Here is a 25,930-nt window from a genome sequence, read left to right as displayed (position 1 = left end):
GTGACTCTTGGGTCGCTGTCCCGTTCAGTCCGCGCTGCGAATACGAACAACAACAGCAGCAAGTGAAGATCAAGCTGTGCGAACGAGCGCGTCTGGCGCTCGTTCGTACAGCATTCGTCCCATACTACTAATGAATGGCGCTTCGGCTTATTTCTGGCTGCAGCCATACAGTCCGAAAGACATATTTAAGCATACAATTTGGGCCGAGCAGCCTGTGTCGCAAATATAGTGTCCTGTTTAAGCTGTACGGGATCTGATTTTGAAAAAAACTGAATTTTGTAAGGATATTTCCCGATATCCTATCAAGTTATGTGCCTTTGTGACTACCAAAAAGTCGGTATCGTGCAAAATAGGGCTGATAATTAGTAAGAAAATCTTGAATAACTGCTCAATTATCAATTATAGCGTAAACATTCCAACTCTGGAATCGAGGACGCAAAGTCATATTATTAACTCAACAATAACTTATTCTCTAAACAAAATCACCTTGGGTGCTAGGGCCTGCAGTACTTTGGCACTGCAGGTGGCCCAGTATGGCAGTACCAAAATAAATACAAAATAGTGCCCCAGTGACGTCGATCCCTCTATCTCCATTGCGAGTGCGGACCAACTCTAGCGCAAGCTTTCGCAGCACGGGCTTCATTGCGGCCTTCTCTTGTTTTGCACGGTGAGGACCTGTTTCGTTCCCAAGCTTGTGGCGGTACCACAGCTCGGATAATTACACCTGCCAATAGCAGCAAATAAGGAAACGCTTGATGGGTCAGAGAGAACTCGTAATTGCCATAGCATTGGCGCACGCGCAGCAGGGAAGAAGCAGGTGGCGTTTTCTATTAGAGTAGGGATGTCAGCGTCATCGACACGTTATTTCATTTTCGTTTGGATTCAGGGCTGCCCAGAGTCAAAATACTGCACGCCGTGGTTCCTACGACGTTGTACTAATACTGCTTCTAAAATCGTAAGTTAAAACTTTATTTAAATGCTTTTTGTTACTTGTGAACCATATTTTCCAGGATCCCGCCTTTGTATTGGCTGCCAAGCCTTACAGCCTGACAGCAGATGTGCAAAGCGCTCATCACAAGTTATCATTGAAGCACCCTGTGTTATTTGGTGCAGAAAATAAAACAGCTTGTTACCTGCTACATTCGTCATCTCTCGGGTCGCAAGGGTAGGGGGGGATGGACTAGCGCGGTATACAAGGTGGCTGTGCTCGTACGGAAACATCACCCCCCTTTCCCCAAGAAATGTTCGATATCCTCAACTTCCTGACTACACCCGGGAGGGGCGAGGGCGGTGACAGAATACCTATGAGCCCCGGCAGCCAGACGACGTAGCTACGCCACTGTTTGTACTTGGCCTTCACAGCGTATGTGAACGAGCCCGGTAAAGACCATGTTCTGCAAAAAAGCACTAAAAGAAGGTGATGAAATTATTAAACTAGAAATATTGAAGTAGCAGCATCTTGCTCGAACGCATTTCTGACATTAAACCCGACAACTGACCGAAAAGGAACTTAATTTGCTGACTTGTAGTACCCGCAGCCAAAAACGGACTGCCAACTTTTTTGGTTTAGAACTATAAAGGGAAACGAAGGGACTTCAGGCAAATAAACTGAGTGTAATTGCCGACAAGAACGATTGCAGGATAATTGAACAGTTGCACTATGGCGCCATATTTCTAAGTATAATCTCCTTCTATATCAAAGCTATAAATTGAAGAAGTTCATATTTTGAATGTTCTACATTAGGCAGGTGAAATAAAAGAAAGCATTCAGAAATGAACTCCGAATGTTTCTCAAATGCCACTCAGGCATACCATATACGTTTAGCGGAAATATTCACCGAGGGCATTCGTATTCGCAATGTGTTAAATGCGGCTTTATTCGGATGGAGGCGGAATGTGAGACGAAGGCGAGAAATATAAAACAAACACGTTAGCGTATGCTTAAATTTCTGCGCATGGATCATGGAAATCAGCGGTTTCCGAGCATCTTTCAATCACCCGCCCATTCTTCCACCGCGACCCTCCCACAGTCCCACGTGCGTGTCTGTGCGTGCGTGCGTGCGTGCGTGTATGCCTGTGCGTGTGTGTTGTGTCTCTGTGTTTGCGTTCCTTGCCGGTGAGTAACTCAAGAGCTCAAGAGCAGTGAGTATCAAGAGCTTCGTATTGTATTGATAATAGAGGCCACTGATTGACAGTATAGCCTTTTTCAGTCCCAAAGCTACACTGAGGGATATAAGGCACGCTGCTGTGGAGGGCGTCGGAGACGTTTGGAATATCGAGGTTGTTAAAGGCATAACTAAATCTAGGCAAGGCACGCAAGGCCATTTTTGGGGTATTTAACAGCATTCGTTCTCATTTTGTGTAAATATATATGTAGTGAAACGTCAATGATATCGATGAGCGAAGACCAAAGCCAAATTTGCCTATGCTAGAATGTATTACGCACACCACTCATAGCTGGAAATTTTAACCTCAGACATGTTCGCTTATTTCAATCTTTCACACGTCCAAAATATGACACATAAAGTTCTTTTGTACGGTACCATCTTCCATTTAGCGTAGCATAACTCTCTCAAATTAAAAAAAAAACAGTACAATACAAGCAATTTCATTTCCATCTAAAACATGAAGGAGGATATGGGTAAAATATACCCCAAGAACAGCTTGGCAGGAGCCTATAGCCCTCTCTGTGCACTGCAATCGGCGATAGCAGCAAACGTGAGACACCTCACTACATGTAGAAACTCCTATCAACCAGATGGCAAGGAGTAGAAAAATAACTAAACAAAATGACAAGATTGACGCCAAAATTAAGTGCCTCGAAAGAAGTAAAAGTAACATGGCTATTCCTTACTCAAATTACATTAATTATTTATTTGTTTGTTTATTCAGCATTATATATTCTACTATATATTTATATATTGTAAAGAGCATCAGCCTCGTACCTTCGAAACGCAGGCCGGACCCAATACGCAAGTGAATTCTCAGCCACCTTGTCATGGAGCGTCCGCCTCAACAGCCCAGCGTTTCGCCGTCGGCGTTCCTCGAGAAAGAAATGCCCAAGATCTACGACCTAGTCAGGATTCACAACCGGGAGTCCACAGGACAGCTAATGAGAAGCTGGCAGTCATCGTTATTCTCCAACCCGAAAGAAGACGGCAAATGCGACGAGCAGTATCTGGAAATCGGTTGCGGCCCGGGTAACTTCACGCGTAACTACCTGCTCCCGCTATGCCCACCATCAATGAGGAGACTGGTGGCGGTGGACAACTCGCACTCGATGATCGACTACGCTAGGCGAGAACACGGCAACCCGAAGATCGAGCACCGCATGCTGGACATTGCAGCCTACGATGAGGTGTCACAGTTCATCGAAACTGAAGGGCAGTTCGATCGCGTCTATTCCTTCCTGACGTTTCATTGGATACACGACAAATGTGCCGCGCTGAGGAACGTCGAGCGCCTTATGGGTGCAGGCGGGGAGTGCTTCATCGTATTTAATCCTCATCCTGGACCGCTACAGCTTTCCAAAGCAATGATGAATTCGGAGCGATGGAAGAAGTACACTGACGTGAGTACTTGCATGACCGACGTCTTCGACCGCGGAAGGTCGTATCGTGCAGTTATCCTGGTGAGGTTCGGCATGACCTGTGCATTCCTGGAGTGAGACTCCAACTCCACTCTTCATTTGAACAGGTTTTGTTAGAAGATTAGCAGTGTCAACACAATTCAGTCCGATGGTTTCACATCTTCTAATTATAAGTGAGAGCGCGACAAGCGTGTTTGTCACCGTGCGATGGCGGATTACAGTTATTTTCGCTTAGGCATGTGTACACGTCTTACCTGACTGAAAACAAACAAGGACCTTCCGCATGCGCGCCTGCAACACCTTATATTTCCCAAGGGATCAGTGATGGCCCGCAAAGAAACTTCACGTCTCCTGATCGAATTCTTAAGAGAGACTGGGTTGATGGACATATGGTGAAACCCATCAGCGGTATTGTGCGAGACGCTCGGGCGGAGCAATTGCCGGCCTTGTTCGCCAGGCTAAACCCGCCTGCTGCTACAATTCACCACCACCACCACCACCACCACCACCACCACAGATAATTAAGTTTCCATAGCATTCTACACGTGCAAATAAGCACGAGTGCGATCACTATTTAAATTTTATGAGCAAAGCCATTATTACGCATTCGGGAGGAAGTGCCTACAAGCAAGCTACATGAGCGTACATGCCTTTATTAACTAAATCACAAGAGCAAAATTCAATGTTAATATATGTTCATGTTAATTCGCTCATTTTTTAGCAATGATAAATCTTAGCGGTTATTGCGCGCTGTGTCTCGTCTATGTTACAGTTTTTCGCATTTCGTCTCTCTACATTCTGCGCTCACTGTCTTTCCCCTGCGCATGACAGGAAGCGGATTCCTACAGTGTCTAACCTCCCTGTATTTTGTTTTCTTTCTTTCTGTCTTCTCTCCTCATGCTTATCCTCTTAAACTAAGGATCTCTTTATTAACATTGTCCATTGGAATTCTGCTGGAGTAATGTTGAAAATATTTACTTTTAAAAACGGGTAAAACGCTTCTTCGATGAAAGCGTGATGAATAGAAATGAAGCCTGAAGTCGCCTGAAGAAAAATTAAGGAATTGACCTCAACCACATTTTTACGAGCCCTTTTTTGCCTTCTCCGCGTACTAAATAAAGAGCACTCAATTGCTAAGTGGACTGCACTGCTATTAATAATTCGTTAACAAAAACCCGCCATCTATTCCACCCAGGCTTCCTTCCTTGCGAGACAGCCGTCATTCACCGGCGGTGTTGGAAAATGCGCTAGCTCAGCATAAGTGTGCCGTTAAGGGAACTGTGCTCTCATTCAATTCGACCAACACTGACTACTTTCACAAAATAAGGAGACCTGGAATAATTTCATTGGCACTCCCCAACCTCATTGAGGAATGGACACAGTGGGAGAAAAGGATTCAAAGCCCATTGTTTCAGGACCAACTAAGGGCCGTCCAGAGGGCCCACGATGTCGCTGAAAGGCTTGGCCTGACAGTGCCAACGTGGGAGCGGCCCGCCTTGACTTAAGAAGTCGAGCCTCCGGACCTCATTCCAATAAATGTTTTCACACACACACACACGTTCTTTCAATAAATGCATCATGAACGGGATTATCATTCTTAACCTACCTGAGAATCATGTATTTAGCCCGTTTACGCCGCTATTAACAGTGACCCAGATCGTCTACTAGGTTGGGCCAGTAGGTATGTGCTGGAGCTGCCTTGCTGAGCAGACAACATTCGCCACTGAGTACGTATGTGCCAGCATAGACAACTCGACGCTGGTTGCTGCCTTGCTAGAATGCTTGGGTCACTGAGCTTCGTGCCCGAACAGACCACCGACACTGAATAATCACATAACGTAAAGATATTCCCTAAGGTATCTACCGATAGGGAATATGCCGGCACTAAATTACATGTATACCACCACTTCAATTGAGGGCAGATAATCATCCCTAAAGGATGTGTTCTGCCCGATTATTTTCAGTATTCAAAGTGAAAATCTTATATTCGACATTTCGAGCATTTCCTTTTTTGTTGAATGTACGGAATAATAACCTGGCGCCGAATTCACAAAGATCTTTTCTTTTTCTGTAATAAGTCGGCGCTCTTGTTATTAGAAACTATTTAAGTGCAGAAGAGCATTTCAGATACGAGCCGCGGTATATATATAGCCTACAGGAAAAATGTTTGCAAGGAAACTTAAGTTGTTCATCCATCTCAAGCGGGCACCGACAGGCATTCTGCGAAACGGTGCACAAAAGGATTTACCGCTGCGCAGAAAAATTGGATTCAAGTGTGGATTGCAAAGCTGTTTTTGCTTCACATCTTGCAGTCATGTATTCAAGCGTGTTCCCTTTTTAGGCTGTATGTAGATTTGTTGCCTCAGTTTATCTGAAAATAGGTGCCGCGTTCCGCTTACTTTTATCTCACTCTCGTTAATAATTTTCCTTCCTATATTTGATGTCAGCATGCTTGCATCTCTGAAATGGCACTTCCTTGTTTTATTAGGGAGAGGCATGGAGAAATATCCAGTATTTCAGTCGATATATTAGGGTCATTTTCCTCGAATATCCGTACAAGAATTTAACTATCCGGTTCGAACGTTTTCAAATTCTCATCAACAGGTGCTGAAGAGTGTTGCGCCCGGCTTTCCCGACACTCACGACCCAACGTACCTAAGGAACTACCTTATCAACATCGTGAAATCAACCTCTCTCGTGCCGCTGTCATGCGAGCTGGTGCGTGTGGAAGCCACCAGTGCAAGCATGGACGACCTCTCGCGTAAGTTATTGCGCCCTATAGAGTTTCCTACAAAAATTACTGCAGGGCCCTCCAACGCTGCGATCATTTAGACATCTTGGGAATGATGGTTAGTATACACACATTTGTCTCACATTCGCATTCGTCTCTTCAAACGTTCATGCCACTCTATTTGTTAAGGATTCCCCTCTTTCTAAGTTTCCAAGCAATCGTAGATTTCTAAACAGAGCAAGACAGTCAGTCTCACCGCACATGCGCATATTCGTCGCGAATTGTTGCGTTTATAACGCAATACACTTTGCTTAACGCAATCAATCACGGAGTCACAAAGCCGTTCGAAACCAGAAGGACGAAGTTTAGGCAAATCTATGTGCTGCCCATCATTTCCAGGGCTGCCTAACAATATACTTGCAACTCTCGTGGACACGTTGGCACCAAAGTTCAATTCGGTCGTTTATGTAGAAAACTGAAGGTGTGTTCCATACGCCTGCAGCAGCTGAACCAGTTCACGAGGTGCTACCCCTTGTCACTCGTTTCATCGGTGCAGCAACAGCACCCTCTAAGTAAAACCGTTCGTCCTAAAAGGTGCAGGAAAGGTGTAGGGCTGGTTAGTAATTTTTCTGCACCCTGCCTACTGAAGGTGCAAGTTTGATGCAGACATGCAGGTGCCACACCGCAGCGCAGCGGAAGACGCAGTCCACGGACGTAAGGCTCGTTTAAATGCTGCACTCGAGTGCGCCTGATGTGTCTACGAAACGCGGGATGTATTTATGCCTCAGAAGCCGATCGTACAGCTGCGTTTGGGGACTTCACAAACGAATGCGGACGGCGCCATATTCGAAGCACGAAACATAACACCTGCACCGCATCTGTATACCTCCGAATCATTTTCGGGCGTCGTGTTGTGCTCGCACCTCTTAAATCGAGCTGTGCAATTTATGAACTACTCGTGCCTCGTGGAGCACTGGTGCACTGAGGTGCAGGCGAATCGTACCGTGCTTAGACCTATGCTATTCTATACTTAGCGCGTGACCTCCAAGAATGGGACACGCACGCTGTCGGCGTGCGCCGCCAGATCACGGAGACCATGGTTTGGGCCCGACGTCAAGTGTGGATGGCTCACTATACATTCGCTTATCGTACACAAGAACCCGTGTCGAATTTTTTGGCATGGCGGCGTCAATAAAACAGTGGGCTTCGCTGTAATGTAAGTATGCGCTCAGTGTAGTAACGTGTGATATGTGTTTTCTCCTTATGTAACCCGCGTAAAATTCAATTCCGTACGAATGCCATAGACAACACACAGAATTATTCATGCGCGCAAGAAGAAAACAGTTCCGTAGCCTCTGTCTAAGGATTGCCAGAACTGCTTCAACTGAGATACCGCATATAAAACAATTTATGATAGCGTTGTCAGACGAAGAAAGCTCAATGTCAGTAAGCTTTCTGCGAAGCATGCACCCTTCGTAAAGCAGTACAAGCTAAACAATGAATATAATGTGCGTTCTTCTTTTACGGCGTATGCCCACTCACCATTTAGCATAATAATCGTGGATGATGAGTAATTATTTTAAAGCACGTTTCCTTCAAAAGATGCTTTAGTTTTTCATGATGTTGAACCCTGCAGTGGCAAAGACAAAATCGTGAATGTCCCAAGATAAGCACAAGAGCATTATTGAGACGCAAAATTCACTTGAACAATGAGGAAATTATGCGAAAAATAAAAGAGCCCACCTTGTTATAGAGGAATACTAAAAAGAAATTGAGTACTCTCAGCTGAGTGCAATTTAATACAGATATCGTCATAACGAGTATAAACGTTATTTCCAACTTCTAATTTTTATTCAGGTGAGCCCCATACGTCAGTGCTTTTTAACACCAATTTGAGATCTGTAGCTAGACTTTCCGCCAATAATCTTTTCAGTTTGCCACATTCAGAAGCCTGCTTCCTAGCCTGTTCCAGAAGCCTGAAGCACCCAGGCATACACCAAAACCACTAAATTGGAGATGATTATTCACAAACTCAAAATCTGTATATGTTGTGCGCTTTTTAGAGCTGTCATCTCCCTCGTGTCAATGACGCAACTGAATTTAAGGAGACATGTTAACACTAAATCACCAATGTTACTTCACTTACTTTTGTATCTCGCTTTTAGATTTCAGAAGTCCTGGCATAGGTGCTAGAACGTGCAACTCAGTTTGCCATGTGCCGCGGACTCAGTAAACCTGTTGATGAAGCACCGCGATTGTTCGACAGTCAAATCTTAATAAGGCGTGAAAACAAGCATTTGATCGCCTACGCGAAGATGTAATGGGATTACCCTCAAATTCGCAGGTTTATTTTTGCCTAACAACCCTGTCTACTCGCTCCTGACCGAAGAAGGCAAAGCCGAGTTGGAGCACTTCGCCAAGGAACAGATGAAGCACGGGCATTGCTCCAACTATTCAAGCACGGGTACAACTCGGGAGCTCAGATTTGTCTTCCACGGATATAAGCCGTACAGTTCTCAGCGACCATTTACAGGGTCCAGTTGAAAACTGAACCCTAAATATGCTTCAAGAGATTCAATAACAAAGGAAATCACCTAGGAAGTGCTTTGGTGTATGGAGTGTTACACGAGGCAGCTCAATTTACATTGTTCACTGTAATTTCTGTTTACTGCTGCTGCGTTTCTATTGTGTTTAGAAAAAAATAAACGCAAGCTGCACACCAACGATCGATTCCTGGACCTCTGTTGTATTAAATTTGCATCATTCATATAATTAATTGCCTTACTAGCGCAGCACCATCCCAACAAACCACACATCTCCTAGAATCTACCCAAATGTCTGGAAAGTTTAAATTCAAAGGTAACACTTGTGAAAAATTATGGTAGTGCGTTCCCTGGACTAACAAAGTACAAAAATGTTACTAAGGACCAAAATGGCCCGAGAATGCCGCTGCGGGACTAAATATTTTTATTAAAACGCAATAGAAACAAAACAGCCCATTTTCGTTCCCAGGACGCCACGTAAATATTTCCATTAAAGTGCCATACAAAGAAAAACAGCCCGTTTAGTCCTGAAATGATAACAAATGCGAGCAACGAATCCTGCGAGAGAACCTTCCTTCTACATATTATTTCATTGCTGCCAGTATCATAGGACACAGTGTTGAACGCTGGCCTAGAACGGTGGAGCCTTTGCAGAGATCTAGTGAAAAACGTTCATCGAAAAAACGCTCACTTTCTAATAACGGCATAAAATTATGACCCGTTGCTTCGTTAGTGCAAATTGTGCGGCGCCATGGCGTGGGAGCTCGTGTTCGCGTTCGTTTTGAGTGCGTTTTGTGCGGTTGTTCTTGGTTTCGTGCTCTTGCAGGCGTTGTGGCAAGGCTCCTCGTTGGTTGTTCATCATGCCACGAGGTATGTATGCCCATATTTAAAATACAAGTTTGCAAGCGGCAGTTTGTGCTGCTCGCTGTGCGCGGAAGTGCGGCGAGTGCCATTGGGCATGTGAAATAGCAGTTTGAAGCAACGAACTAGTACTTAGTGTATTGCGAAGCTGCAATGAAGAGGGTGGCACAGAAAGGTGATATCAATACCCTTGAGACGACTTAATCGCACCAAGCCTCATTAATTCACTATTGTGAAATATGATGTCTTCTTCGTTTTTCTACCTTGTGTTTTACTTTAGCAACATAGTGGCCTTCAAACATAGATCACGATGATAATTTTATCTTAAGTACCTGTTGGGCATCTCTTTTTGATTTTTAACGAAATCGCTCTTATTTTAATCTACAACTCCAAGAAACAACTTTGCGACAGCTTTTCCGCATCGGCCAACGTCGGCCGTCTTTCATGCTTTGCCAGCCACTTCGAACGTCAGCTCTGCGATCTGGTATGGGCTGATTGGCCACGATAGCCACCATATGTTAACGTCGAGCGAGCCTCGCACTGTTTTGATGAAGATGGAAGATGCCGAAAATCAACTGCAACGTAGTTCCTTGTGGTACGGACTTTAGATATTGAACTACCGCGCAGGAATAAAACGAGAACCAAATTACTCTTCTAAATGTATGACTGACGACTTCATATCAGACAGTAACCTTTAGTGACCCAAAATGTTTATCAGTCGGCACTGTGCCAAATCGCACTTCGAGCATTTTATTTGTTACGCCTGATCATTCATTTATTTTCGCAGTTCAGTTCGGCTTGATGGTATACAGTGGAGACTTCCTGTCGAATTCGCGCGACGCGCTACCACCACGTAACGCATTGGATCATGAAGCACTTCTTTTATTATGTGTTTTAGACAGTGCCTGAAGTATTCAGTTATCATATTTTTTAAACTTTTGGCACACAGTACTGTACATGGGATAAAATATTATTTCAGCTTTTATATTTGGTGACACACAAGGAGACAAGCTCTACAATATAACAATTGTGTTAGGGCCACATTGAAGGTTCTTCATATAACATAGTTCATCCTGGGCCCTACCAGAATATACTTTGCATGGCAGCGTACATATACTATAATATGTCAAAATATCAAGCGCACTACCAGAATGCACTGCCGACTGAGCGCGCAATGGTGAGGTTGTGGGTTCGAGTCCCACCGGCGTCAAGTTATACCTTCGAACACTTTCGCTTCCCTTTTCTTAATTATTTGCTTAATTTCAACTTCAACCACAGCTAATTTCGCGAATGTTTTCCTTGGCTTCATTGTTTATTGGCTTTATATGGTTACGATTAACAGATATCCAGCACCTTGTCTTCCCTTCTCTCTAGTTATTGTGCGTGTGTGCTTGTGCGTGCGCGCACGCGTTTCTGTGTGTGTGTTGTACCGAAGGCACTGGGAACGGTGCCGGTACAAGTAGAAGATGGCAAGAAGCGAATTCTCGCCTTCCCCTGCTTCGCCATATTTGTAGGGGAGATGACACCATCGAATATATAGCTTATTTTATATTTCTTGTCAATTTTTTCCCTTACAAAAAAGAACCCTACCAATACCACTCCGCCTTCTTGAATAAGATTCAACTGTTCAGAATAAACTATTTTCTGGTTCCATTCAACATGGGCACAGCGACGGGAAGGTTAGTGCTGCCATCCAAGATTTTCTTTTAAGATCAGCGAGGTTTAAGCTCTGAATACGACATTATTACGAAGCTTTATCTTTCAAACAATTTGAATTTGAGTTGCGTTATTTTTATGCTTATGGTAGAATTTTGATATTTACAAAATCATGCAGGCTTACCAATCTTTATCGATTCTAACTAAGCCAGTGAAATAAAAGTACACTCTTATTGACATTAGTTACCCAATTCTTGTGCAATCCCTCAGAATGGGTACGTGCGAGTATATCTCGAAGATTTACAGCTACATATATCTCCGACTGGCTTGTTTAGGCCTACCGCTCCGAAGCTGCTTCAAGTGGTACTAGGCTTACACATTTCATTGCATTTGATGGAGTCGCTGGGTTGCAAGACCCTGGAACTCCACCGCGGGACGCTACCATAAGTTCATGAAAAAAATTAATTAAATTATGGGGTTTTACGCGCTAAAACCACTTTCTGATTATGAGGCACGCCGTAGTGGAGGACTCTGGAAATTTCGACCACCTGTGGTTCTTTAACGTGCACCTAAATCTAAGTACACGGGTGTTTTCGCACTTCGCCCCCATCGAAATGCGGCCGCCATGGCCGGGATTCGATCCCGCAACTTCGTGCTCAGCAGCCCAACACCATAGCCACTGAGCAACGACGGCGGGTGGTACCATAACTTCCTATAATGAGGAATCTGGGACCGTCAGAGGCTGCTGCTCCCGCACTCACAGCCCTTTCGTCATCCAGCATCGCGATACTGCTATATGTAGTGTCACAGACAACCTCGACCTGCAGGATAGGCTCACCAAATATGACCGGGTAAGCGCCTGTAATAAATGGGACGACCGCGCCAAGCTTTCTAGTGTGATCTTTTACTTGACGGACGTGGCGAACTTATGGCTCCGAAATCACGAATCCGATCTTACCAGCTGGTCGAATTTCACGAAACCTTTGACAAAGATCTTCGGTCGTTCCGCCGTTGGCCGGCTTCATGCTGATCAACGGTTGGGTGCTCGAGCTCAACGCAAGGACGATAACTTTACAAGTTACACTTAAGACGTGTTCTCGCTCTGCAAGCACATGAACTCATCTATGAACGAAGCAGGCAAGATAAAACACGTAATGAAAGGCATCGATGGCCATGCATTCCAGATGCTCGTCGCCAAGAGTCCCCAGACGGTTGCTGAGGCAAATCAGCTCGGCCACCAGTACGACGACCTGCGCAAGCATCATTCCTCAACACATGTGATGCTCAGCAGGACACAGCGGATATCTTCCTCGGATTTATACCGCAACACCGCCGACATTTCGGCTTTAAAGCTCCAGATAAAGCAGTTCATCAGCCAGGAAGTCACACGTCAACTCTCTCTGTCTGCTATAGCCCTTCCAAGACTTTAACTCTATTGCTCCTTCGCTTCTTCACGTACTTCAAATGCAAGTTGCCGAGGCGCTGCCACCTGCCCATCCTCAGCAGCCAATTCCTAAACTCTTGGCTTAAGCTAACGCTGTCACTCGACCATATGCTCCTCCTGCTCCTGACGCCTACCGGACCACCGGCACCTTCCATGTGCCGCCACCACCTTTCCGATTCCCGTTCCATAATCGGCCGCTGAAGCCCCTGTCGCCAACCCATGGCGAACACTTGATAATTGGTCAATTAGCTATTCATGTGGTCGCCCGTGCCACATAGCACGATACTGCCGCAGTCGCAGCTTCTGTTTTCCTCACAGTGGGAGCGCCTCAAGCTGCATGTCTGTTGGACTTCCACGTCATGATTTGTCTAAACTTTATTAAGGACTCGCCTTCCCGTCACTACCCGTACTTCGACTCACGCCGGTCGCCTTCCCCACGTTGTCGATCCATTTCTCCAATGGTTCACCAGCCCAGTTCAGGCCGAGAGGAAAACTAACAGTCGCAGTTCCAAAGGCAAGAATTGCGTTTTCGTCGAATCTTTAAAGGCCTCATTTTTCTTCTGCAAGAGAAATTGAAGTGTCTGTAGACGGCATCGTCATTCACTCACTCGTGGACACCGGAGCCGCCGTTGCTATTATCAGTGAAAAATTTTGCCGCAATTTGAACAATGTGACCCCTACACTAACCTGTCTGTCCCTGCGTACGGCGACCTCACATCGCATTTAGCCTTCGGTATCGGGAACAGCCCGGGTCGTCATTCAAAGCGTTAAGTATGTTGTCGAATTTGTCGGCCTATCTCGTTCCTCGCACGACGTTATCTTTCGATGGAATTTCTTATGTGTTAATCAAGTTCTCGACTGCGCTAGTGATAAACTTACGTTATCAGTTCAGTGCTTTGACCCTGACGACAGCCATCCACTTACCAAGTTTTTGCCGCCTCTGACATCGGCATCGCGCCTTTCTCAGCCGCTCTGGGCCATGCGTCGCGTAACCCTGCCGCAATCTCGTCTGTTTTGTTCACGTCAGCAGCCATTTGTGCGCGCAGTCGGAACTCTCTGCTTCCGTCTGCCGTCGTCCTATTTTGTCACGGTTTAGCTGCCCTTTACGCGCGCAATCCCTCCGCTTGCCCTACCCCGCGGCGAGTACCTGGGGACCTCCTGATCTTCCAAGTGCGTTCTACTTGCTACCATGGTTCGTGATACGGCACCATTTCCGATATGTGCCGTCCCTGGTCCCGCCGCAACCGATGCCCCTGTGGACGTCTGCTCTCATATCATCGACTTAGAACTCACATCTGCCTAGCACACAGAAATTATCAAGCTCCTCCAGCGTTTTCACGCCTCATTCGACAGTGACCAACCGCCCTTGGGCCGAGAGTCAGCAGTCGTTCACTGTTGACTCTCAAGTGACGGGGAAGAAGGCATCAAAACTGTGATTGACGAAACTAGCGTTTTATTGGGCGAACTTGTGCCCTCAAAAACAGGCTACACTCAAATAACGGTGACAGTAGCGAACACAGTCGGCGATCGCTGAAAGTCTGATTTGCCGATCAAGCGCGTCGGCCATACACGAGCCATCGAACGTGCCAGACTAATCGCTGGTGCCCGCGGGTCTTCCAGAAAGTTCTACGCCATTCGCGTCGCACATACATGCAATCAGATTACACAAGGTTCGGAGCCGACATAAAGCGGATGGAACCTTCGATGACATTCCAGAAAGTTCCGATACATGCAGGCACGTCCCGCGCTGAACGACAACATTTGTTAGACGGTGAAAAGCGCTCAGTCGAAAAAGATGAACACGTCCACATGTCAGTAACGACTCCGGCCAACAAACTCCATTCCTCCAGCGTCCGCGTCGTGTGTCGGCCGCTCAACGCCTGATAGTCGATCAACAGGTTGACAACATGCTGAAGCGTGGCATCATCCATCCCTCTAACAGTCCCTGAGTATCTTCTGTTGTACTCGTTCAAAAATGACGACGGCTCCGTAAGGTTCTGCGTCGGCCATCACCGCCTTAACCGAATAAAGCGCAAACATGTCTATACTCTGCCGCGCATCCACGATGCTTGGACCGTCTGCAAGGAGTCCAATTCTTTTCCTCGCTGGATCTGCTCTCCAGGTATTGACAAGTTCCGATGGCAGAGGCTGATCGCCAAAAGACAACCTTTGTAAGACCTGATGGACTATATGAGTGCACCATCATGTCTTTCGGTCTCTGCAAAGCGCCTGCCACATTCGAATGATTGATGGACACAATTCTTCGAGGCATGAAGTGAAACACGTGCCTGTGTTACTTAGATGACATTGTGGATTTTTCTAACGACTTTTGCGTTGCACTTCAGGAGCCTCGAGCAAGTCCTTGCGTGCTCCTTCGCTGCAGGACTGCAACTCAATTTGAAGAAATGCCACTTCGGCGCTCGCAAGCTTACTATTCTCGGTCACGTGGTGTCCAAAGACGGTATCCTCAACTACTCTATGAAAATTAGTGCCGTATTCGCGTTCCCCAAACCAACTACCATAACAGAGCATCGCAGTTTTATCAGTATATGCTCATACAAGCTCTGTTTACATTGTTTAAGTCGCTGTTTCGAGGCGAAGCATCAAATCGCAATAGCAAATTATTAGCTAGACGAAGTAAGGATATTAGATTCATCAACTGTATCAACTTGTAAAGATTCGCTTACTAATTAACCTAGCAAGCATGGTGCAACACGCGCAGAGGCAACCATGAAGACATCTCATTCGATGACCGCTGTTACGAACTTGCACCGCTGCACCACTATTACGACTTTGTGGTCCCGTAGCGCTCGTCACCCGTTTCGTGACAGAGCGTTGGTAGCGAAGACTCCGAGCCAGGCGTCGATGAGAATAACGAAAGGGATTTTATACATTATATACAGGTCATTGTACAGGACAAGATCGGATCGGCACTGGGGCCGAGAGCTCACACAAACGCGACTGTTCCCGCACGACGGCGTCCGGCGAAAACGCGTGACACATCTCACCCCAGTCGGGAGCGACACTGTCTCCCGGTGGGTCGGCGGATCCTGTTTTCGAGGCGGCCTCCTCGCCGCTTTATAATCCCCGAGAACCATTGTCACTCAAACGGCCCAATACAAAGTCAGCACACGACGGTCGTCCGAGGGGTCCAACCAGCGACCGCGCTGGCCACCCGGTTCAAAGTTCGCGCGCGCGGTGACCTCCAGGCAAAGGGAGGTGCGGCGCCGGGCTGTCTGGCACACGCTGACACGTCCAAACATGCGGCTCGCCGAGGCTTCTCCCGCAGGACCCCGCTGCCTGACGGCTCAGCATCTTGACTTGTGAAGGGAGAATTAGGGCGCTCGCAGGATAGATTCTGCATCTTGCAGATTCGGAATCCGGGCTTGTGGTGATGGCACAACAGCATCCCCACCCTCAGATAAGGCGCCGGGAAGACGAGCTGCCTCCACGTGGCTCGGATGCCAGGCGCGCACGTTCGTCAGGCTCGTCCAAGTTCACGTCCAGTGTCGGGACGCCAGGTAACTTCACGTGCCCAGGTCCGACTCGCCAGGACAGGAGCTCTGCTCACCACGTTGTCGCCAAGGTACCTCGACCAGCTCCGCTCGGGTCGCTCCTAAGACCTTGCTTCTCGCCACTGGTCCCGGTTGGTCGTTCTGCAGCTTGCAAAACCGACCGGCAAAAGGCAACACCCAACACGAACAAGTGCCCTCTGTCTCCCGTCAAACACCAGACAAGGCCATAATCCAAATCAACCTAACTAAATTGTTATCCCCCTTTTTTCTCCCGCTGCAACAAGAGGCAGGTGTACGATCTAGTACACAAGGCTGAAACAACCAGTTTTCAAATTAACAACTCAACAAAATAGAAACAATTATTAATCATCAATAATAATGACAAATAGAATGGTCCCCTTGAAATCGCTTGGACCGAAAACATACTACTGAGGAAGCAAATGAGGTCATTCATTTTTACCCCGATCTCCCTGTGAACAGGACAGGTCGTCGCGAAGTAAGAGAAGGTAAGTAACGAGCAGGAACGAGTAGGCCACTGAAAGAAGCGAGGCCTAGAATGCACGACTTAGAGCATCAGCGTTCGCGTTCAACCTTCCCTTCTTATAACGGACAACGAGGCTGTGCTGCTGTAGGGTCATGCTCCATCTCAGCAAACGGCCGCTTTTAGAGGACATGCTACTTAACCAAGTTAGAGGGCAATGGTCTGTTTCCACAACAAACTTAGAACCGGAGACATAACAAGCCAGCTTCTGAACGGCCCACACAACGCAGGCGCACTCTTTCTCAGAGGTGCTGTATGCCTCTTCTCTACAACTTAGTTTGCGACTTAAATACAAAATTGGTCGTTCATGACCACTAGCATCTTCCTGGCATAGTACTGCTCCCATGCCGCGATCACTCGCGTCGCATTGAATGATGAAACCTTTCGAAAAGTCTGGTGCCGTCAGAACCGGCTTATGGCTTAATGCTCGCTTCAGCATTTCGAACGCATTTTCTTTCTTTGAGTCCCACGTCACCTTAACGGGCTCCGACTTCCGAAGTGCGTCGGTTAGCGGGCTGGCAAGGTCAGAGTAGTCTCTCACATAGTGTTGGTAATATCCAGCTAAACCTAAAAAGGCCCGTATATCCGTCTTCGTGGTTGGCCGGGGATAGTTCAAAATAGCAGCTACTTTGATGTCGGACGGTCTACGCCGGCCGCGCCCCACCACATGGCCCAAATAAGTCACTTCACCGCAACCTAGGTGACATTTAGCTGGTTTCACAGTAAGACCTGTCTCCTTCAACCGGCTCAACACGACTCGCAAGTGCTCCACATGTGATTCCCAAGTGTCCGAAAATATGGCAACATCATCGAGGTACGGCAACGCGAATTCGCCTACACCATGAAGCACTCTGTCCATCAGGCTAGAGAAACAATACGGCGCGTTTTTGAGGCCGAAGCTCAACATGAGTGGCCGGAATGTTCCAAGCGGGGAAACGAAGGCGGCATAGCGGCTAGCCCGTTCCGTAAGGGGTACCTGCCAATAGCCTCGCACGAGATCCAGGGTAGAGATATAATTTGCCTTCGACACTGTCTCTACCCTTTCTTCCAGGTTCGGTATAGGATATGTCTGATCTCGGGTTATCGCGTTCAGACGCCGATAATCGACACATGGCCTCGGATCTTTTCCTGGAGCCTGGACTAGTATCAAGGGCGACGTGTAGTCGCTCTCACTTGGTACTATAACCCCCAAGTCACGCATGCGCTGAATCTCCTCAGCCATGATTTTTTTCTGCACGGGCGAACATAGCGGCGGGAATGCAGGCCTCCCAGTCACAGTGACGCTCAAAGCACAGGGCTCTCAATATTCGCTTCAGCACCGAGTGCATCCGCTCTACTGGGTTAGATTGCGGGTGATGGATGGAACTGTGCACTACTTTAATGCCGCATCTTTCCAAAAAAGTAGAAGTTAGGCAGCTGGTAAAGACGCTGCCATTGTCGCACTGAATCTCGGAAGGGAACCCAACGCGTGCGAACATTGAGAGCAGAGCGTCCACGACCTGGGAGGAATTTAGCTCCTTAAGAGGTACTGCCTCGGGGAACTTGGTCGCGACACACAGGGCGGTCAGAACATACCTACAACCGTTCGTTGATTCTGGCAGAGGGCCTACAATATCGATTACTAGTCGCCGAAAAGGTTCGGATATGACTGGCACCAACTTCATCGGTGCCTTCCACTTGTCAGTGGATTTGCCGATTCTCTGGCAGGTGTCGCAAGAGCGCACGAATTGTTCGACATCCTTCCAACAATACGGCCAATAAAACTCCTGAGCCATTCTAGCCTTGGTCTTTTTCAAGCCAAGATGCCCTGCCCACGCATTTTCGTGCGCGAGTTCCAGTAACTGTCGGCGATATTTCCGAGGAATCAGAAGCTGTTCATATTTGCGACCCTGCTTATCTGTGTAGCGGCGGTACAATAAGCCAGATTCCTCGTAAAATGAAACGCTCTTTTTTTTCACTCCCAGTTTGACGCTCTTCATCAGATCGGCTATTGAACAGTCTTCTTTTTGCTCGCGAATCAGAGTTTCTCTTTCAACTGCAGCCAGCTCCTGCCAGCTGGCGGAAACCGGAGCGAGTAGGAAGCCTGCGTCGCCTAACTGCGGCGTCGTGTCCTTATCGCGGCTAGCACGGGACGCGTCACTACCAGTCACTTCCAGGACACGCTCGACCAGGCCAGCCTCCGAGCTCTGCCTCTCCCGTGCCTGCTCGCCACTCAAGTTACCCTGATCAGTCCGTGTGCCGCACCGCTGTTCGCTCACCGACTCAAAGTCAAGTTCCCTCGACAGCTGGCGCGCTTTGGATCGCGTGAGGGCCATGTACGCCACGTCGGCAAAGAATGATTTGCCCTGATCCTTCAGCAGCTGCTCCGAGCTATTTGAGAAGAGGTAGGGAAAGTGCTCCGGGAGGGCGGCAGACACAGCGGCTTCTGTGTTAAGTTTCCCAAACTCTCCTTCAATGGTAACCGTTGCGATCGGTAAACAGACACTCTCCTCCTCGGCCACTTGCCGTATCCAAGCGCACTCTCCCGTAAAATCACTCGAGGAGACGAAAGACGGGTGGACAACGTCCATAGTTGCTGCAGAGTCTCGAAGTGCTCGGCGCTTCTTGCCGTTTACCTTAATTTCCCGCATATATGGCTCCAATAGTCGTATGTTTTTGTTAGTTTCCCGTATTGTCGCAAAAGCAATTTTCTCTGGGCAGCTCGCTGCGATGTGCCCTTGCTTTTTGCAATTGTAGCAAGTTAACGGCTTCCGTTTTTCAAAAGAACGCGTCGTATCGTTTCGCTGCTTGGGACCATCGTTAGCATTCTGAGATGCATTCTGTCCTTCCCTTACAGTTTCTTTGGTAAGAGACTCATCTTTCCGAAACTCGCGACGCGTGATTTGCTTCCGTTCGTCGGACTTCCCGGAAAACCCATCTCTTCTATCAGCTTTTTCTACGCGCACTGCCTTGCTGTGCAAGCTGCGGCGGGTGTAATACTCTTCCGCTAACTCTGCTGCCTTGTTTAGCTTAACCTCCTTTAGCCTATCTTGCAGCCAGAGCCGGACATCCTCATCAATGCAACGGTAGAACTGCTCCAACGCGATGCATTCGACAATTTTGTCGCGGTCGTCGTAAACCTCTTCGCCCTTCAGCCATTCCACCAAGTCGGCTTTTAGACGAAACGCGAAGTCAACATTCGACTCCTTGCCCTTTTTTGCATACCGGAACCTCTGCCGGAAAGCTTCGGGCGACAATTTGTACTTCCGCAGTAGCGCTTCCTTCACATCACTGTAGCTCTCAAACGCCTCTTTCGATAAGCAAGTTATTACGTCTGATGCCTCCCCAGGAAGCAACGCTAACAGATTCTGTGCCCAAAGGGATCGCTCAATGCTATTCCGTTCGCACACGTGCTCAAATTTCACGAGGTATTTGGCCATATCCTCTCCGACGACAAAGGGTGGAAGTTGATCGCGTATTCTTGGAACATTAGAAGTGAGACTAGGCGCCGGCGAGTTATTTCGGATCTCCAACTCTTTCATTTTAAGCTCGTGCTCACGTCGCTCCCTCTCTCTCCTTTCCTCCTTTTCCTCCTCGCGAAGTTCCTTTTCTCTCCTTTCCTGCTTTTCCTCCTCGCGGCGTTCCTTTTCTCTCCTTTCCTGCTCGCAACGTTCCTTTTCCTCCCTTTCCCGTCGTTCATTTTCCTTCCTCTCCTGCTCGCAACGTTCCTTCTCCTCCCTTTCCCGACGTTCATTGATATCCGCCCAGGCCTCTGCGGCTTCCTCAGCCGTTACCGTCCCCAGTCCTCATGACCTCAAGGATCGCATTCTTTCTTTTGGTTGAGCCCAACTCAATGCCCAACTCCTCACAAATTTCGAGAAGTTCCTTCACCTTGTACTTCTCCATCGTTCACACTGTCCTCCTGCTGTTTACCCTTTTTGAATATACCTGCCGTACGCTACTATAACACTACTAGTAAGACATATGCAAGTATTTCACACACTGCCCTGTTTACCCCCTCAGCATCCCCTGGTTTTCAAAACACTCTTACTAGGCTTGAAACACACAAGGTTATCACAATGCAACACCAAATCCTTCCCTAAGCTACTATAACCTGTGTCAGAGAAAGTCTGGTGTTTGAGGTAAACTTCAGGCACTCACCGCGCCGAGGTAGCTGATGCCGGTCAATCCCGTAGCTGCCATCCAGTGTTACGAACTTGCACCGCTGCACCACTATTACGACTTTGTGGTCCCGTAGCGCTCGTCACCCGTTTCGTGACAGAGCGTTGGTAGCGAAGACTCCGAGCCAGGCGTCGATGAGAATAACGAAAGGGATTTTATACATTATATACAGGTCATTGTACAGGACAAGATCGGATCGGCACTGGGGCCGAGAGCTCACACAAACGCGACTGTTCCCGCACGACGGCGTCCGGCGAAAACGCGTGACACATCTCACCCCAGTCGGGAGCGACACTGTCTCCCGGTGGGTCGGCGGATCCTGTTTTCGAGGCGGCCTCCTCGCCGCTTTATAATCCCCGAGAACCATTGTCACTCAAACGGCCCAATACAAAGTCAGCACACGACGGTCGTCCGAGGGGTCCAACCAGCGACCGCGCTGGCCACCCGGTTCAAAGTTCGCGCGCGCGGTGACCTCCAGGCAAAGGGAGGTGCGGCGCCGGGCTGTCTGGCACACGCTGACACGTCCAAACATGCGGCTCGCCGAGGCTTCTCCCGCAGGACCCCGCTGCCTGACGGCTCAGCATCTTGACTTGTGAAGGGAGAATTAGGGCGCTCGCAGGATAGATTCTGCATCTTGCAGATTCGGAATCCGGGCTTGTGGTGATGGCACAACACCGCAGACAATCACTGTCAAAACGCTGGCGTGAGGAAGAGCGGCAACAGCAGCGAACGATTTTATCTTCATGTTGCCTCTCGCTGCAACGCGGACTAAACGGCGAGAACCCAGAGCACACAAATATATCAGCGCTCGGCGCTGCTATAATCTGTACCCATCGCAGATCACTCTCAAGATACGGCCCGCGGTAGAAGACGGTGCGCTTTTTTCCCGCCTTCCGCCCACGCGCGCGCGAGATCGAGCCACCATACTCGGCGGACCCTCGCACACAGTCCCTCGCAAACCCCCTCCGGCGCACGGTCACGATGTTATCGCACGTGAACTTTATACGGATCATCAAGGCGAGGCTGACAGCGACCGTGGAAATGTGCCTGGAGTGTCCATAGAATTGCTATCGCAATAAAGTTTATGCACAGAAGACCGCGACACCGTGTGGTACAGGGACAGTATACACGAAAAAGAGGTAACGCTAGAATTGTCCCTAAGGGCGAATTCCAACAAACCCTGAGGCTGGACATATCAGTAGCGAAGGTGGCCGGCCAATAAACAAGATAACTTAACGAACGAAAAGCTTTAGGAATTCGGCCACAGGCAAGCACTCACGCTTTCTCAGTCCAACAGTGTAATAGCAGCAGTCGCTTACTTTCAACATTTCAATGATTTTTTGTTTTCGCTGTTATAGTGACCAATAGTAATGCTGCGACAGGCATGGAAACGCGTGCTATTGACTTACACAAACGCATTATTAGAGAAAAACCAAACAAAGGCCATACAAGTCAAGCTATGGCCCAGTGTTCGCATTAAGATGTGATTTGCCACGACCGGGTCAAGTACAAAGAGGGTGTGGCGCAACGCAAGGTGGCTGGGCGTGTGTGCATTGAAAATAATGTGGCTTCTGGCTGTGTTCCAATATACGCCGTTGACCGCCGAACCGACAGTTAAGGGGACAGCGGCCATATCAACTATATTATGACGACTGTTGACTGCAGGCAACACACCAGGGTGCAAAGAAATCTCCTGCTTAGTCACGGTATTGACTACAAAGTTTCTTGCTAATTGTCTTCATCCAGCACTGAATAACAGGCTCCAAGCATCATTTTCTGCCTCGGAAGAGGAACACAAGATGAGAAAGTTGTTTGGCAAGCGACTCGCTTTCTTTTGAAGCACGGTCGGAGGAGACAGGCAGACGTAAGATATCGGACTGCAGTGGCGTCACAAAAGTTCCGTAAATAAAATAAATGTGCACCTGCGGTTCACACATGACAAGAGCTGTCAGCACAAATTTCAAAACGGAGTACTCGTTCTTGATCACTACTCAAATGGCGCCACCCACTCTGGGGATCGGCCATGTAGGTAGCTTCGGGCGAAGCCCGCTTCGTTTTCTTTCTGGCGTGTCCCCTCCACGGCTGAAAAACGTTTCGCAATATATTTTTCTTTTCATTGAACACACTTATTTCCGATGTGTTTGGACCTTCTGGATAGAAAACTAAAAAAAAATTGTTTCGAGTATTTATATGTGTAGTCATTAAATGTTACCCGTCCCATGCTGACGAAGCTGCCAAAAGAAATGTCCAGGAACACCGGGTACTGGTTCCGAATGTTTGCCCGAGATGAGACACTCGCTGGAGGGCCCCTGATGCGGTACATGGAGCGTGCCACCACCACCTACGTGACCACCATATGGACCTGAACACTCGCTCGTTAACCCCGAAAAGCAGCATCGTCACATTAACGCCCATTGCACATAGTATGCCGTCGGAGGCGCACAATTAAAGCCCAGCGATACAGCGGCGGTGAGCGCATCCGTCCTTCCGCTGTTACGTTGCAAGCAACGCTAGCGTAATTTTTTGTGCGCCCTTGACGGGGAAATTCTTCCACAAGAACTACTTGTTCAGGACCCGTCAGTCGTCGCTCCACGTTCCGTTTCTTATTGGCTGTGTTTGTTTCTTGTTCTTCCCTCATTGGTGATTTTTTTTATTTCAATGCACACGAGTTTGCTCGTGAGCTGCCAAGTCATTTAATAGATTTCTTCACGTACCACAGGTCGGCAAGTGTGGCGAATATCCTTGCCACTACAACTATAAAAAAACCTTATATACTCCACAAAAAATGGGGGGAAGGGGAAATATAAATATTGGTATAATATTCAGGCCATGAAGACTCACTGACCTCAAAGCGAGGGAACTGCTTCGTCCTCCCCCCTCCCCCCTACCTGCGTGTAGGTTAAGAGGCGGGCACCCCAGCTCGGTGGAACAATAAATATTTCAATCAATCAATCAACGATGGTAAACCAACAGCGTGATGATATATGGCATTTTCTGGAGCAAGGGCCAATAATGGCCAAACTGCACCAGGATATCGTATGATGTGTTCGATGGTACATCGTGAGCTCCTGACTGGAATCTTACCGTTATCATTGAAAAGGAAAGTATACAATCAGTGCTTTTTACCGGTGCTGACATATGGGGCAGAGACTTGAAGACTGACAAAGAAGCTTGAGGACAAGTTAAGGACCGCGTAACGAGCGATGGAGCGAAGAATGCGAGGCATAACATTAAGAGGCAGAAAGAGAGCGGCTTGGATCAGAGAGCAAACGGGTATACACGGTATTCTAATTGACATTAAAAGAAAAAAAATGACTCTAGGCAGGTCATGTAAAGCGCAGATTAGATAACCGTTGGACCATTAGGGTGACACAATGGATACCAAGAAAAGGGAAGCGCAGTAGAGAACGACAGAAGACTAGGTGATGCGACGAAATTAGGAAATTTGCGGGTGCTAGTTGGAATCGGTTAGCGCAGGACAGGGGTAATTGGATATCCCAGGGAGAGGCCGTCGTCCTGCACTGGACATAAATTAGGATGATAACGATGATGATGATTATGATGCTGCTGCTGATGATGATGATGATTCAATGGTGCGGTAAATGAAATGGTAATAGATGTAACTTGGTTGTATAGTGGCCTAAAGTATAACGGCAAATACGCAAAATATAACGTATGGGCTTTAAAACAATCACAGTTCTTCAAGCGGGCACCCATCTACAGAAGCGGTGAACGCAAGCAGGGCATCCGTTTCAAGTGCAACGCGCGAGGCAGGAAACGATACATTTTTGTTACCGAGTGCGACCCGAATATACTGACAGGTGTAGTTGTTTGTTGGGTGACTGACTTTCATCCTGAAACATGTTATCGCTTATCCCAGGACGCACCTACATGTATCGGAAGTTTCTCGAATGTTATCGATGCTTCAATGCGCTGTCTGTTGACACCGAACCTTGTGTAATGTGACTACAGGTATGCGCGACGCGAATGGTGTAGAACTTTCCGGAAGACACGCGGGAACCAGCGATTCCTCTGGAACCTTCCGTGACTGATGTATAAATGCCGATGCGCTTGACCCGCTGATCAGATTTATGACGATCGCCTACCGGCTTCGCCACTATTACTCTGTGCTGTGTAACCTGCTGTCGTGGGCACAAGTTCGCCCATTAGAAAGTTAGTTTCATTATTCACAGTTTTGCCGCTGTATTATTCCCCGTCACTGCTACGTGCCAATACCTTTGGGACCGGATCGCCGCCAGGCGTGTTGATTTTTCTCCTGAGGCGATCCCATAAGCACAAGCGTCTAATTCAGCGCGCGATTTCTTACTGAAAAGAGAAGCTAGAAGAAGGAAACCTTCTCTCGCTTCTAGGATGCAACATGAGTGAGTCACCGACCTTATCGGAAGCCCAGAGTGGTTGGCGTGCGATGGCATGAATGTTTCGGTCAGCGTCCTGCGCACAATCTTGTTTGGATGTACGACAGCTTTCGAATATTGTAATTTGTGAGTTAACGCCTTTTTAGACTGTTTTTGGTCCCAAACAAGTATTTTAGCATTATTCTAGCTATCGCATGCATCATGCAGACATTAATATTTTCCGGTTTGGAATGTATGTACCGTCGTGCATGTACTTGTGTTTTCTTCATTATCGCTCCAGCTTTTCAGGCTTATCTCCAGAGTTAGCATTTACTAGGCCATAGGAGGACAATGCTAGACGTATGTGAAATATTAAAATAGAGTAACTTGCAGGATACTCTAGATTAGGATGTACTAACTTGTGCGGTTAGCAGCAGTGTGCCTGCTTAACACGCATGCTAACCGGGCACGTTGCTGCAATCGGCCAAACATGGTTTCCCCCTTTGTGTGCCCAACTTGAAGACTGGTGCGCTT

The 25,930-nt window shown here is 47.7% G+C and overlaps 1 protein-coding gene across 1 annotated transcript; it reads left to right on the top strand.

The window, feature by feature from the left end:
• Positions 1-3,244: 3,244 nt before the first annotated feature.
• Positions 3,245-8,864, top strand: LOC135914017 (juvenile hormone acid O-methyltransferase-like). Its single transcript, XM_065446720.2, has 3 exons — positions 3,245-3,571; positions 6,194-6,350; positions 8,665-8,864. The coding sequence occupies exons 1-3, from the start codon at positions 3,245-3,247 to the stop codon at positions 8,862-8,864; spliced, it is 684 nt and encodes a 227-aa protein (XP_065302792.2).
• The last annotated feature ends 17,066 nt before the right edge of the window (positions 8,865-25,930 follow it).

Source organism: Dermacentor albipictus, chromosome 4 (genome assembly GCF_038994185.2).
Source record: "Dermacentor albipictus isolate Rhodes 1998 colony chromosome 4, USDA_Dalb.pri_finalv2, whole genome shotgun sequence".
In the NCBI taxonomy this organism is placed as follows: domain Eukaryota; kingdom Metazoa; phylum Arthropoda; class Arachnida; order Ixodida; family Ixodidae; genus Dermacentor; species Dermacentor albipictus.
This window is presented reverse-complemented; position numbering and strand designations above follow the sequence as displayed.